At 43.6% G+C, this 11,474-nt stretch overlaps 1 protein-coding gene across 1 annotated transcript; it reads right to left on the bottom strand.

Moving 5' to 3' along the window:
• Nucleotides 1-8,267: 8,267 nt before the first annotated feature.
• RPL37 (ribosomal protein L37) lies at nt 8,268-11,023 on the bottom strand. Its single transcript, XM_039567682.1, has 4 exons — nt 10,933-11,023; nt 10,129-10,264; nt 9,733-9,817; nt 8,268-8,457 (listed from the first exon to the last, which is right to left on the bottom strand). Exons 1-4 carry the CDS (start codon nt 10,933-10,935, stop codon nt 8,388-8,390), a joined length of 294 nt encoding a protein of 97 aa, XP_039423616.1. The 5' UTR covers nt 10,936-11,023; the 3' UTR covers nt 8,268-8,387.
• Nucleotides 11,024-11,474: the final 451 nt, after the last annotated feature.

Below are 11,474 nucleotides of genomic sequence, written 5' to 3'. Positions count from 1 at the left end.
GCTACCTTGACCACGTAACCTGCCCTCTGGCTTGTCTTGCCTGCCATTCACGCCACGCATTCACACTGCATTCAAGGCAGTAACCTGCCTTCCATTCCATGCATTGGATATTTTTTACATACCGAAGACCATACTTGTTCTATTGTTGACTATAACTGGATTAACTTTTTTAATTGCACTCCAACCCCGCATTGAAAGAAACCCATAAACCTGTAGAAAGAGTGACTATTGGATGGGTATTTTCAAAGGCAGAGATCATCAATTGAAAAGGAAGGTTACGGGCAACTCCCATGCCTTCCTTTCCCCAGTACACCAGACTAAGTGAATGATTCAACCTAAAACGGTTTCTCTTGCCTACCCTACACACAGCTCCTGAATGTGTTTGCAAATCGATAAATACATTAGACAGCAAGAAATGAAAATTTTACTCTAGGAATAATCCTAAATCCGATCCAGAGAGCCTTCAGTATTACTTATATTACAGTCATTAATTTAACAGTTGGAAAGCAGTCTATGGAAAAATTGTGTATTTTAAGAAATTCCTCTATGCTAGTTGCACAAAAAATTTCATAGGGAGGCAACCTTGAGGGGTGTTCCCAACTCGTGGCAGAAATCTTCATACACTCACTCTGGAAAGGGAAGGGATGTATCTGAAATGTGTCCAAACTGAGCCCTTGTAGTATATAAATCACATATAAAAAGTGATTGTCAGATGTTTCTAGGTGAGCTGTGTCAGCTCAGCAGCCTTTAGCTCAGCAGCTTTACGTAAGTTATTAGCACTGTCATTTGTGGGTTCCTTTCTCAGGAACTTCGCCACATCCTCACCAGTGCCAATTTCTGTCAGGAAACATTGTTCTTCACATCCTCAGGATGTTTTAACTTTGAATTGTTGAGTCAGGCTGGTCTCAGCATTCTTCAACACCAAAAGGCAGCATGACCCCCCTCCTCCATCCACCTCTGGTAACTTTTGCAAACAGGACCAAGTTTGAGCTGTTCTGCTCCACTTAGAGCATTCTGCTACACTGCATTAGTAACATTACACTACATTACAATACAATTGCACAAGTTTTGAAGTGTAACTATAAAAATTATTTGGCCTGGTGTTAGATCTTTGGCTCTAAAAATCTTGTACATCACAAGTAGGAAACACACACAAGTCAGAATATACAAACTAGCATAGCTCATGATCTGAGATTTAAGGGAAAAATATTTATTGTCAGGCTATCAAATTTCAGGGTGGGATTGGAGAGTAATCTAACATCAGGAAAAGAAAAAATGGCAAGGTCTCTTTGAAGCAATGCAAAAAGCATTACTTCAACCTTTTGGAAACATTAATTGCAGTATGAGGAGAAAATTATGTATTGAATATCACACTGTGAAAAAAATAATGGATTAGGCCATAGCTACCTGAAGAGGGAAAAATTGTATTTGGAAAGTCTGTACAGCTCATAAGTATCTTGGTATCAAATGATTAAAAGCTATTTTTGGCTTTAACTCAAGCTGTTGTCCTGATCATGACAACACAATGAGAATTCAAAAAGTTCTACAGGTCTACACTAGAAAATGGTATCATTTCATGAATTACTAAGTAATCTCTTAATCTGTTAGATACCAGAGTGTTATAAACAAAGCTTGGACTTTTTTTGGGTGGAATAAAAGTCTGCTCGTTTATTAAAAAGAAAACTAGGAGCAGAGACTCACTCAAGCAAATTCCACTTGACAACCCAGAAAAATAAACTGTGCAACGCACAGGCTGCTCCCTTGGACTCAGGTTCCTCAGGACGACCGGGGGGGGGGGGGGGGGGGGGGGGGGGGGGGGGGGGGGGGGGGGGCTGAGCCCCAGAGTAGTTTTTATAGTCTCTTTTGATGCTGTGATTGGTGCAGCTCAGATCCTCCCTCTGATGGCTCGTTGCTCGGGTCCTCATTGGTGTTCAGTTCCGTCAGTCTCTGGGGCGTTGAGTGATTGGTTGGCCCCTTGACCAATAATCCCCCGAAGTGTTTACATCATGATTATTAGGTTATCTTAAGAACATTCTAGAACATTCTCCTCCTTTCTGTAGACCCACTACTTTCCCCCCCATTAGTGTCCCCATCTAGTGGGCACATAGCAACATTACACCCCTACAATCGCAGTAACAGTTCACTGATTAACTGCATACCCCCACTCTTCTAACAAGCAACTTTTAACTTCTTCTCAACCAAAAAAAGAGAACTTTTTAACCATTTATTACAAGAGCATTTTAGAAAATGAAAATAAATGAGCTGTTAAAGTCAGATGGGAACTAGACTATAGAAGCTATTCATTACTTTTATATTTCCAGCCAAAACTGAGTATTACCAAAATAGTTGGTCCATTTGTATAGCAATTTTTATGCTTATATCACTGCATTCAGTTTTACTCAAAGCTCTTTGTCACACCTTGAGCATTAAGTTTCTTTAAAAAAAAAAAAAAGCATAGAACCTACAATAGGTAGTCTCCCAGGCTGAGTCAAATCAAGCATAATCTAGGCCAAGCCTTATAGTAAGAACACAATGGATTAATAGTTTAATATTTGATGCTTATGTACAAGACATATGAATCTACACATCCACTTGAACTTTATTCAGCATGAAAGGTAATGAGAAACACTTTACTAATCAGCAGCAATGCTTCCTCCCTCATCTTTTGCATGTTAAGAGTCATTGTCAGGTTTTTGCGTGCTAGCTCAAGGACAGGCCGGAGGTCCAGCCGCACCCGACTGCCCTGCGGCAGGCACACACACACAGAAGCGCAGGCAGATGAGGGTGCGCTCCTCACCCAAGGGAGCCTTCCCTGAACAGGGTGTGAAGGCACGCAGGCAGAGACAAAAAACAAAAGAGAGAGGGGACTCTCCGTGTAATTTCTGCGCAGAAGGTTCATTGAACGGAGACAGTGGGGGCGTGAGATGGAAAGCCAACGATCTGAAAAGGGTCCAGGGATTTTATAGTGGGGATTGGAAAGGCGGGGGATAAGGGATACGGCAAATGGGATACTTGACAGGAGGCAGGGCTGTGTGCAAGGGAACCAATGGAAATAACACAAAGGAGGGATTTAGGGAAGGAACCAATGGGGCACAGAGGAACAAAGAACTTTCTAGAACTGATACATATTAAACTTGGAAAATGAATATACACAACCTCATACATAAAGCAAGAAGGGAAAAACATTAACCAATCAGGGGAAAACATGGAAACAGCAGAACAAAGGAATCATGGGTTTTCAGCATGACTGCAAAGTTACATGCTAAACTTGGGTTGGTGACTACCACAGCTGGTTGTCTGAGGTCTTCTCAGGAGACAGAGAAGCTGGAGTCAGCAGTACTGCCCCAAGTCATATTAGAAGATTGAGCATTTTTTTTTGGCCCACAGTGCAACATGGAGTAATGTGTTATATGGGGGTGGGGTGCAGGTTGTCCTCTGCAGGAACAAGACATAGCAGAGGAGTAACTCCATGAGTCTTTTAAGCTGACTTGCTTTCTGATTACCTTTCCATTACATCATTTGTCTTGAAAAGCCCATGCACTACTTTAAAACCACTTTTTCTCTTTGTTTATTCACACTGGGCATGCCTCTACTTTTAAGACAGAATTTTAAAACAAAAAATGAACTCAAAGCTGACTTAAAGATTTCTATCAGTTATCTCCGTAATCTTATTTTGAGACAGAAAATTGCTGTTAAATTCCCCTTGTAGAGTTTATTTCTTTAAAATGTAAATTTTTTCTATATTTTCAATAATTTATTCCCATATGTGGGAAGACTCAGGGCACCCTGGTGTAAATAGAGCTGCTGTTCTGTGGAAACACCCCCAGCCTGGTGTTACCTGGGGTGTTACAAGTGCCACCTGTGTGGAGCCCCAGCATGCATGCCCTTTGTGACACACAGGGAGCCAGTGCTGTGGTTCAGGGACACAGCAAGGCTTTCCTAACTCATCTGCCCAGACACTGCAATGCCATCAGGCCACTGTACAGTTCAGGACCAGCAAGGAGACCAGAAGTAGTAATGGATCTCATTATTAGACGGTATAAGAAAACAAAGGATTGAAGACAAAAGGAAAAACATTCTCAGGTTTACTAACAATATTAAAGGGGGAATGTTAATTTTGATTGTTTCTGCTAGCTGGCATTAATACTTCCTTGGCATCATTGATGCAATTTGCAAATAGGCACCCTCTTTTTGATTTCTCATTCTACATTACCACTGAATGTACAGCATGTTTCTTCTGCAAGCACCAGGTACTATTTCCACTTTCCCTCTCCTCCCCCTAAAAACATATGTTTTGCCCAGCTCCAGGCTTGTATCTCTTCTGCTGTTTCTAGCTTCTAAGTTGAAGACACTGCAGAAATCACAGAATCACAGAATGGTTTGGGTTGGAAGGCACCTGTAAATACCCTCTAATCCAACCCACCCTGCAATCAGCCAGGACATCTTCAACTAGACCAGGCTGCTCAGAGCACAGTCCAATCTCTCCTGAAACACTCCCAGGGTTTGGACATCTTACAGCTTCTCTGGGCATCCTGTTCCATTATCTCAGCAGCCTCATTGTAAAAAATTTCTTCCTTTTACATAGCGTGCATCTACTCTCCTCCAGTTTAAAACCATTACCCTTTGTCCTATCACTGCAGGCCCTGCTAACAGGTCTGTCCCCATCTTTCTTCCAAGTCTCCTACAAGTATTGAATGGCTTCCTGGGAACCTTCTGTTTTCCAGGCTCGACAATCCCAACTCTCTGGGTTCATAGGAGAGGTGCTGCAGCCGTCTGATCTTCTTTGTGGCCCTTCTCAGGACATGGTCCAACAGAACCATGTCTTTCCTGTTCTGGGGATCCCAAAACTGGATGCAGTGCTTAGAGTGAAGTCTCTCTGTAGAGGGAAGAACAGAGGGCAGAATCACCTCCCTTGACCTGCTGGCCATGCTGCTCTGGATGCAGCCCTGGTTGGCTTTATGGTTTCCAGGCTGCAAGTGCACATTGCTGGCTCATGTCCAGCTTTTCAAGAACCATTACCTTCAGCCCTCTGTTGTAGAGCCTTTGTCAGTCCCTTCATCTCTCAGCTGGGATTTGCCTTGACCTAATGCAGGACCTTACACTTGACCTTGCCAAGCATATTTAAATTCACATGAACCCACTTGATCCTGTCCCTTGAACATGTCAACTGCACCACTCAGGTGTCACCTGCAAATTCTCTGAGGGTGCACTCAATCCTACTACGTCACTGATGTCATGTTGATTGTGGGGGAAGTAACTCTTTGACCTTCCCTTTTATGGCTCACATGCCTACAGAAGCCCTTCTTCTTCTTTGTGTCCTTTGCCAGGTTCAGCTTTAGCCACATCTTGGCCTTCCCAGCCCTATCCTGTCACAACTGAGCAATGTCCCCATGCTCTTTCCAGGATACCACTTCCTGCTTCCCTGCCTATTTCCTTCTTGTCCTTCAGCTTGGCGAGCAGGTCTTGACTCAGCCATGTTGTTGCCTTTCCTTTCCTGGTTTCTTACAGACGGGAATTGAGAGCTCTTGCACTCTGTGGAATGCACATTTTAAGATCTGCCAGCTCTGTTCCATTCCCACTCTGAGGGCAGTGGGTCCCATTGACTAGCTCCTTCAATCTGAGAATTGCTGAACTCTGAGAGGTGTTCCTCCTAGAGGGAGATGCTCATGCAGCCTGCTGTTGTGAGGGGGAGCTCAAAGGGCCTCACTTAGGACCACTGTTTATAGGGTTGCAAGATGACTGACTTCAGTCCTCAGCCAGTATCCATTGTGGCCGCAATCCAAGACAGTAATTACTGGAAATTTTCAAAAGTCCATAACCATAATATTGTCCCATTCAGGCTGTTCCAGGCAAGTAACGTTCCTAGGCTGTCAGGGGATGACTTCCTATCTCTGTCGCCCTCCTTGGTTAGGCAACAAAGGTCCTGGTATGGACAGTCTTTCCAATAAGTTCAAGGGCAGCTTCAGTGGGGGAGAGGAGGCAGGGGGAGGTGTTTGGGGAGGTAATACCTCACCACCCAAGGATCTTTTACCAAAGGCAATCAATCTTTCACCACCAGAGTCACTTCAACACCTCTCTGCCTTTAAGAAAAACTTTCCTCAGATACACTTCTGTTTAAAAAGTGAGACTTGTACACTGAACTATATGAAATGTAATTTCTCATATAATTTGAACTACATCTCATCTAACTGTGATGTATCTATCAGACTGAAGAAGGCAAAAATCACACATTACAGACTGGGTATGACAATACTTCTGTACACTTAAAGGGGCTGACCTAAACTGCCAGTGAGCATTATGCAGAGGTACAATTGATAACCCTTGAGTTAAAATGCTTAATCAAGATCTTAACAAAAGATTATGTACTTATCAACCACCAAGGCAGCTGTTGTCATTATTGAAAGCAGCCTAGCTTTCAATACTTAATAACACACTGCAAAGAACAGAAGCGCATCAAAATCTATTTCCTGTACAGTGCAAATATAACTGATACATGAATTACACAATCTTTTCTGAACAGGACTAAAAAACCACAAAAAACTGATTTCATGCCCCTCACAAAGAATTTAAAAACAACTGAAAATGCAATGGCTGTGAAAATTCTTGCCCATAATATTAATTCCTACTGCAGGTAAAATTCCTCCTGAAATAAAGGGTTTCAGTTACTCCAAGTCATTGAAAGTTTCAATCACTGTTACCACGGTGTGTTGCGTATTATACAAATGTTCATTTTTCAGGAGCAGAATTCATGATAAGCTAATAGGTAACAGCAGGAAGTGGCTGAGCACTTGCCCTTGTAGTGTTTTCTCATGTTTGCAGGCCAAACAGGCTGTCCAGAGCAAAATCCCACACTACAGAAAGATCACCTCAGACTTGGCAAGCAGAGGCCTTCACTCCCACCCATAGTCAGAATACCGGCCATACCACAGTCCAACTGTACCGTTGCTTAAAAAGCCCTTCCTTAGAATCCTGCTGACCTGTTTTTACAATGGTCTGGAGTTTATTCTCAAAGAATAAGGACACATTTATGATTGCTTCCTTCTACATCCAATTGTTTCCCAAACTACCAAAAAACACATTTCAGGGACACTCCTTAGCCCTGGAAATACTTGTTTCCCAAACCACCAAAAAACACATTTCAGGGACACTCCTTAGCCCTGGAAATACATGGCCAGTAGTGTGCACAGTGTATTTTCAGAGCATCAGTACCACTTACATTCCAATGTATGTGGAATGTAATGTACATTCCAATTCTCAAATGGACCAGTTGAATCTAGTGAGTACAGTCTGTTACATACTAGAGAACAGCAGCGAATGACTTTTTAGTTTAGAAACAGCCCAAGTTGATACAATGAAGTATCCAAAAGCTCTAACTTCGCTTCATTTAAAATATAAGAAAGTGCAGTTGGGCACTCCAATTTCACACCTGAAAATGTCTTCTGTGATTTTGCAAAAGGTGATACATTAACTGCTCATCATTCACGAAGCAGTATGGTGCTTCTGGAAGTTCATGACAAAACTAAAGAGCAGTAGGAACAGCCTCAGAAGCTTAAAGCATTTTGTCAGTTTCTAGTTTTGTCTCTGCAAGGCACTAAGTCTTCTAAACCCTCACAATGATTACTGTGATTGCCCCAACTTTCATAGCACCAACTTATGATCTCTTTCTTAAAAGTGCGTTTGAATGCCAGTAATGAACAAGGTAGGTACAAATTCATAAGGCATCAATCTGTAATTTTTATGTAACTTCAAGTGATTTACTACTGTCTGGTATTACACACCCAGCAGAGTTAACTCAGATCTGTGTCAGCTTTCCACACCAACCCCACCAGGCCACTCAGGCAATTTTGTCCCACCTACAGCAAGTCTCCAACCCCTCTGTACTTGCAGTACACATGCTCCAACCTTCGGACTTTCTTTTTGCCCAGGAAGCAATGACCCACACAGTAAGTAGTATCTTTGCAGGCTTTTCAGTAGCCCAGAGCAGTGAAAAATGAACAGTACTGGAAATCCCTCTTTCACTAACACCTTCCAAGACAGCTACTATCTTTAAAAAAAAATTCTTGCTTTCTGTGCTAGGGCATACTGAGATTCAGAGGGACACAGGGCAAATCCATAGTACCAATATTCCACTTCTCTGGCAGGGGAGTTGAGTAATACATACAAGCCTTTTTTTCAGTTCAGTGCAGAGATTATGGTCCTCTTCAAGACAGAAGTACTATCAAATGGAAAGTAAATTAAAGGATTGTTTGAAATTAACCAGTTCAGAATTTGTGGTTTTAAGTATTTATGTATTTTCAGGAACACTACATTTCAATGAAATAAAGTATGTAAAAAAAGGTGACAGATTTTCTGGATAAGACCATTTATTTTAGCAAATAGATGAGTCTTTAAGATGAACTGGAGGCTGCAACAGCTGCTCTCTTGGGCTTCGGTGTGGTTCCCTCACGGAATCCATTCCTGCAAGTAGAAATATGGTTACCACTTTTCAGAGAGTTGATTTGTGCTCCAGGTTATTTTTTTTTATTCTGTTTTAGATGAAGCTCACTAGCTTTTTTCAATTTATCTCAGAAATGCACTGAAATCACTACAGAAATCACACATTTACACCTTTTTACAAAGAAACACATTATTAACAAATGTCCTGAATAAGCAGTATGGTTTTCACTCTTCTGCTGAAGTAAATTTGACTTCTTGGAACGAGATGATTTCATTACCTGAGTGAACACTGCAAGACTACACCAAATACAGCACACCTGCTGAAAGCAGATCCTAGTTCATGTTTTTTCTAAGCAATCAGACTAAAGAGATCCTGTTTATGAAGCCTAAGTCTATATCTTACAAAAATTGTCTCTGCCTCCAACCACTCTTCAGCCCCAAGCTTGCTTTTGGATACAACATTTCTACTTGAACAACCCTCAGTGGAAAGCAAGCTACAGATGTACACTGGAAGGTGCTTTACAGCTGCCACTGGAGAAGAATGAACTAACCAAAACAAATTAATTGATCCCTCAACCACACCCAAGACCGCTTCTTAAAATCTCCTACCTTCTGCTAATAAAGCCAATCTACATTTTTATGACAACACTCCTGAATTACGTGGTATTTTTCATACAGCTTCCTTGTGTAGTAGACCAGAAGCTATAGAGCTCCAAGGGAGTCATACAAAATGAGTGTAACCTTACAAAACCCTAACCACTACCTCCTAAGTACAACTCAAAAGCTTTGTAACAAGTCTTAGAAACCTGCAACTCAGGATCTGATGTAATACCTACTTAATTCTAACTGAACTCTTAAGAGAGGGACCAGAAGTTATTCCCATCCTGAACTTTTTTCTGGGTAAGCAAATGGGGATTGGAGTGCATTTTGAGACTAATCTCTATGAAATGCCTCACTTTAATCATCTATTTAACTGAATCACAAATAGAGGCAATACCACAAAAAGCATTTTTAGATGTAGGCATCTTATTACAATAACCTCTGTGTTCTGTACTACCTTCATTTAGTAGAAACATCAGAACATTTTATACACCCTTTGTCTTACCAGTAAGGATTTTTTTATCCTCAAAGGAATATGCAGCCAACTATACAAAGTATCACTTATTTCATGATGTATTTCAGAAGATTAAGTGGTACTAAAAAAATTGAAATGTTAACTTTGAATGGTAAATTTTATCATTAAGTAGTGTCTATGCAGGATATCACAACCTGCTAGTCTGTAATAAAATGTTATACCTGAATCGACGGTAGACCTTTTTCAGGTGCCTCATGCGACCAGTACCAGTGGTGTTGCGTCGTTTAGCCTTGGCACTCCAGTTATCTAAAATATATAGGCTACTGTTACTCATCTGAGCCAAATATTTCAAGTTGCATGTTACATTTGTATGGTACAATTATTCAAGCCGACAAGAGAAAAAAAATTAACTACAATTTAAGTCAGTTTCTGTGCAGTAATACTGCATATTACCTAACATATAGTTTAATCACCATTAATTTAAACAAAGCTCCAAAATGCAAAATGATAAAACTGCAAAATGACACAGCATTCCTCGACTGGAAAAGAAGTCAAACTGCTGAAAGAAAAGAAACACTTTTTTTTAAACTAAAGTCAGTTAAAAGTTTGCTACTTACACTTTCTCTTACGCTTAGCAGGATAACCACATTTCCCACAGGTCGACTTTTGCAGATGGTATGCCTTGGACCCACATCGACGACACAGGGTGTGTGTCTTATTTCGTCGCTTACCAAACGACGATGTACCCTTCGTCTGAAAAGCATTTCAAGATACAGAACGTTAGAAATATCTAACAATAACTAACACTTCGAAGTCACAAAACTAAAAGAAGAAGCCCTAAAAAAACAGTTGCAAACCGAATCGTATAAACACGTCAGAGGCACATTTAACTCTGACGCTCAGTTTCAACATACACGTAGCGTCCATTTTCAGGACTCACTGACGCCACTCCTTATGTGCCCCCGCGCTGAACTAAAACGGAGCCACGGCGCGTGTTTTCGGCTCCCCTTTCCTTCCCCACACCCATCACCCTCAAGCAGCAAACTGCTCTCTCCTGACGAAAAGTGACTCGCTTCACACACAGCAGCCGCACACTCACCCTTGGCGACCGAACCCTCTCTTGCTACGTTACCGCCCAGCTGCTCGGCCACGGCGGCAGCAGGTACGAAGCAGGAGTCTCCGGAGCGCCCAGGGCCCCGCGCCGCACCACGGCCTCCCCGCCCGGCCCGGCGCGGCAGCCGCTCCCACCGCCGGCCCCAGCCCCGCCGCCAAGCCCGGCCGCGGAACAGCGCGGGGCCTCCTCCCCGCGGCCCGGCCGAGCCCCGCGGCGCCCCCGGCCCGGCGCGGCAGCGTATGGCAGCGGATGGCAGCGGATGGCAGCGGATGGCGACGGATGCCCCACGAGCAAGCCCGACACTCACCATCTTCGCCGGCCGCCAGCACCAAAGAGGCCGCGCCCCGCCCCGCTTCCGGCACGGCCCCGCGAGCGCTTCCGGGGGCGGCCGCTCGGGCGGGCGCGGGCCCGGGCCGTGTGTGAGGGCGCGCTCGGCGGACACTGAGCGCCGCCCGGGCACCGCCCGCAGCCCCGCACAGCGCTCCGCACCCCGGGGCTGCCGCTCTGCCGCAGCGCCCGCGAGGCCCCGCGGGTGCCTCAGCTCCAGGTCCTGACCCTGCTCCCACCGACAGTCGAAGTTACTTTGATAGAATCACAGAATCGTGAATTTCGGAAGAGACCTACTAGACCATCCAGTCCACCCGTCCGCCCAGCAGTACCCCTGTAACCGCTGAACCACATCACCCACTGTCATACCCAGACGCCTGTTGAACACCTCCAGGGATAGCGAGCCCACCACAGGGTAACCAATTTCTGACCACCCGAACAGTGACAAAATTTTTGATGTGAATGTCCCGTCTCTCAGTTTAAAGCCATTTTCTGTTGTCTTCTCTGTAGACACAGTAGAAG

Source organism: Corvus cornix, chromosome Z, assembly GCF_000738735.6.
Source record: "Corvus cornix cornix isolate S_Up_H32 chromosome Z, ASM73873v5, whole genome shotgun sequence".
Classification (NCBI taxonomy): Eukaryota; Metazoa; Chordata; class Aves; order Passeriformes; family Corvidae; genus Corvus; species Corvus cornix.
This window is presented reverse-complemented; position numbering and strand designations above follow the sequence as displayed.

What these genes read in the sequence shown, in the direction of transcription:
- RPL37 (XM_039567682.1), bottom strand. An exon ending in TGCTAAGCGTAAGAGAAAGT is followed by an intron (nt 9,818 to 10,128) that starts GTAAGTAGCAAA and finishes TATATATTTTAG; the next exon opens with ATAACTGGAGTGCCAAGGCT. An exon ending in AAGGTCTACCGTCGATTCAG is followed by an intron (nt 8,458 to 9,732) that starts GTATAACATTTT and finishes TTCTACTTGCAG; the next exon opens with GAATGGATTCCGTGAGGGAA.